This window comes from Phalaenopsis equestris, unplaced genomic scaffold (assembly GCF_001263595.1).
Source record: "Phalaenopsis equestris unplaced genomic scaffold, ASM126359v1 Scaffold001205, whole genome shotgun sequence".
In the NCBI taxonomy this organism is placed as follows: Eukaryota; Viridiplantae; Streptophyta; class Magnoliopsida; order Asparagales; family Orchidaceae; genus Phalaenopsis; species Phalaenopsis equestris.
The window spans coordinates 44,187-47,036 of record NW_018165644.1 but is presented as its reverse complement, the minus strand read 5'-3'; the positions used below and the strand labels follow the sequence as shown (position 1 = coordinate 47,036).

Here is a 2,850-nt window from a genome sequence, read left to right as displayed (position 1 = left end):
TACCCAAGTTGATAAGTATTAACCAAGCTGCTTTTGTGAAAGGGATAAGTATAGGGGACCAAATTTACTTGATCAAGAGCTCTTACAAGACTTGGAGAAACCTTGCAGAGGTGGCAATGTGATCTACAAGCTTGATCTGAAGAAGGCTTATGATATGGTAAATTGGGATTTTATTAAGGAATGCTTGGAGGCAAGAGGGTTCTCTAGGGAGTTCTGCCAGACCATAAAAGAATGGCTTGAGGCCAATGCCAATTCTGTCTTCATAAATGGAAAAGTCCATGGGTTCTTTAAAGCTACTAGAGGTCTTAAGCAAGGAGATCCTCTTTCCCCTACTATTTTCATCCTGGTGTTGGATTACTTCTCAAGACTCATTGATAGTCAAGAGAATAAGACATGCTTCAATGCTTATCACAATAAAGCTAAGATGGACATTAGTCATCTTTTTTATGTTGATGATATCCTCATTTTCACTAGGGAAATAGAGGCTGCTACTAGATACCTTGATAAATGCTTGAATAAGTTTCAAAAGGTGTCTGGTCTCAAAGATAATAAAGATAAATGTCAGATCCTAACCAGCAAGAGAGTTCCAGTTTTAATCAGAGTTTAGAGAGTTCCAGTTTTAATCAGATAGTGATTGACTGAGTTCACTGGTTTCTCAACTATGAGCATGCCATTTAAATATCTAGGCACTCAACTAGTTAGAGGCAGAACCAAAAAGACCCAATTTGATGAGGTCATTGATAAAATTAAATCTACCCTTCAGGGGTGCTCCAATTCTTACCTATCTAATGGTGGAAGGATCACCCTTCTTAAGAGTATTCTCAGTGCCATCCCTCTCTACACCCTTCAAGTGGCAAACATGAAAAGAAGCACCACCTTGATGCTGGAAAGAATGTTTAACAGGTTCTTCTTGGCTGGCAATAGGAAACGAATGATCTGGGCTAGTTGAAAAAGAGTGGCTAAACCTTATGAAGCTGGTGGTTTGGATTTTAAAGGACTTCACCAAATGCAACAAATCTGTATATGTAAACTTTGGATCAGATTTAGACAAAATGATAGTCTTTGGGCAGAATAAATGATGGCCAAATATTGCAAATATGATCATCCTGGTGAAGTAACTAAGAAAGTTGGAGACTCCAGGACCTGTATCCAGATGCGCAGGGGAAGAGAAGACATTGAAAAGTTTCTTATTTGGGAGCTAGTTCATGGAGAAATAAACTTCTGGAAGGACAAATGGTGCCCTACTGATCACTTGGAACCACTGCAACAGGATAAAGAGGAAGATCTACTTGTTAAGGACTGTTGGAGTGGAAATGAGTGGTCTGAGGATGCTTTGAATACCATCCTGAAGGAATCTTCTGCTGAAAGAATTTCTAAAATTCACTTTGATAGAAATAAAAAAGACCAGATCCATCTCATTAAGAGGACCAGCTCTAGCCTTTCTAAGGACATCCAGAATAGTATTTTTAGAGGGGATAACTGCCAGTGTAATATTTTTACTTGCAAAAAGTTCTTAACTCCTTCAATGTTGTTCTTTTCTTGGAGAGTGCTAAATGATTTGATTCCAACTGATGACATTCTAAAACTGAAAGGTTTGAAAGTCATCTCAAGATGTCACCTTTGCAAAAACAATCAAGAATTTAGTGACCATCTTTTCTTCAGTTGCAGATTTTCTAGAGATGTTTGGAAACATTTGACCTCTAAATTTAACCTCAACCTGATCAATGTTGGCCGGGGAAACATCAAAGAAAATTTAAAAGACTGGCAGGAAATTAACCTTATGTCTCTTCCCTTCAGTGTTGCCTGGTTTTTGTGGAATGCTAGGAACAACGTAAAGTATGAGGACATTGGGACTAACCCAAACTCTGTGGGGTCTAACTGTCAGGCCTACCTTCAAAAGTTGATTAGCTGGAAGAAGTTCCATAAGATTTTGAAGAACCTGCCTAATATAGAATTGAAACAGCTTAAAGTTATAAAGGTTAGATGGGAGAAGCCCCCTTATCCTTTCATCAAAATAAACACTGATGGAAGTTTCACCAACAGGAAAGCTGGTATTGGAGGGATATTTAGAGACCACACTAGTAAAGTCTTGCTATATTTCAAGGCCCCCTACATTGCTGCTGATGCCCTGGACACTGAAGCTACTGCTCTTTACTGGGCACTCAATTTTTCCATGGAAATTCAGTGGAATAAGATTAATGCTGAAGTGGACTCTTACCTACTGGTGGATCTGATCACTGAAAACACCCTCCCCCCTTGGCACATCATCTAGTGGATGCATAAGATAAAGAAGCTTATCATTAAAATTAAGCTACAAATCTCCTTTGTTATAGGGAAGCCAACAAGCCTGCAAATTTTCTGGCTTTGGAGGGTTCTAATTCAATTCATGCTGAGGTCTCCACTTCCCCTCCACTCCCCCTTCAACTTTTATTACAAGGGGATAAACTTCATATACCTTATCTCAGATTGCAGACCTAATGCCTGGATCTTCCTCATTGCTCTTTGGACTCCTGTCACTCCAATACACTTGCTGATCTCCTATTTTCTATTGTTGTCAGCCTGCTGGGGTTTTTTTGGAATTATATTGATATTATATATATATATATATACACACACACACACACACAAACACTATTTTCTCCGTGTGCTTGAGAAGAAGTTGTAAGTGAATGGGTCACCCTTATGAGTGAGTTTAGTGTATTTCTTTTTTTTGTTGTTATTTTTTTGGATTTTTAGATAGGAGACTCTTCCTAAGTTTGTATTTGAATTTTGTGGTTTAACATGTAAGGAGCCAAATAATGCTCCTTCCCAAAAATATATATATATATATATATATACACTTTCTATTAA

At 38.1% G+C, this 2,850-nt stretch overlaps 1 protein-coding gene across 1 annotated transcript; it reads left to right on the top strand.

Moving 5' to 3' along the window:
• Positions 1–1,078: 1,078 nt before the first annotated feature.
• LOC110033511 lies at positions 1,079–2,272 on the top strand. Its single transcript, XM_020737513.1, has one exon. The coding sequence runs from the start codon at positions 1,079–1,081 to the stop codon at positions 2,270–2,272; it is 1,194 nt and encodes a 397-aa protein (XP_020593172.1).
• Positions 2,273–2,850: the final 578 nt, after the last annotated feature.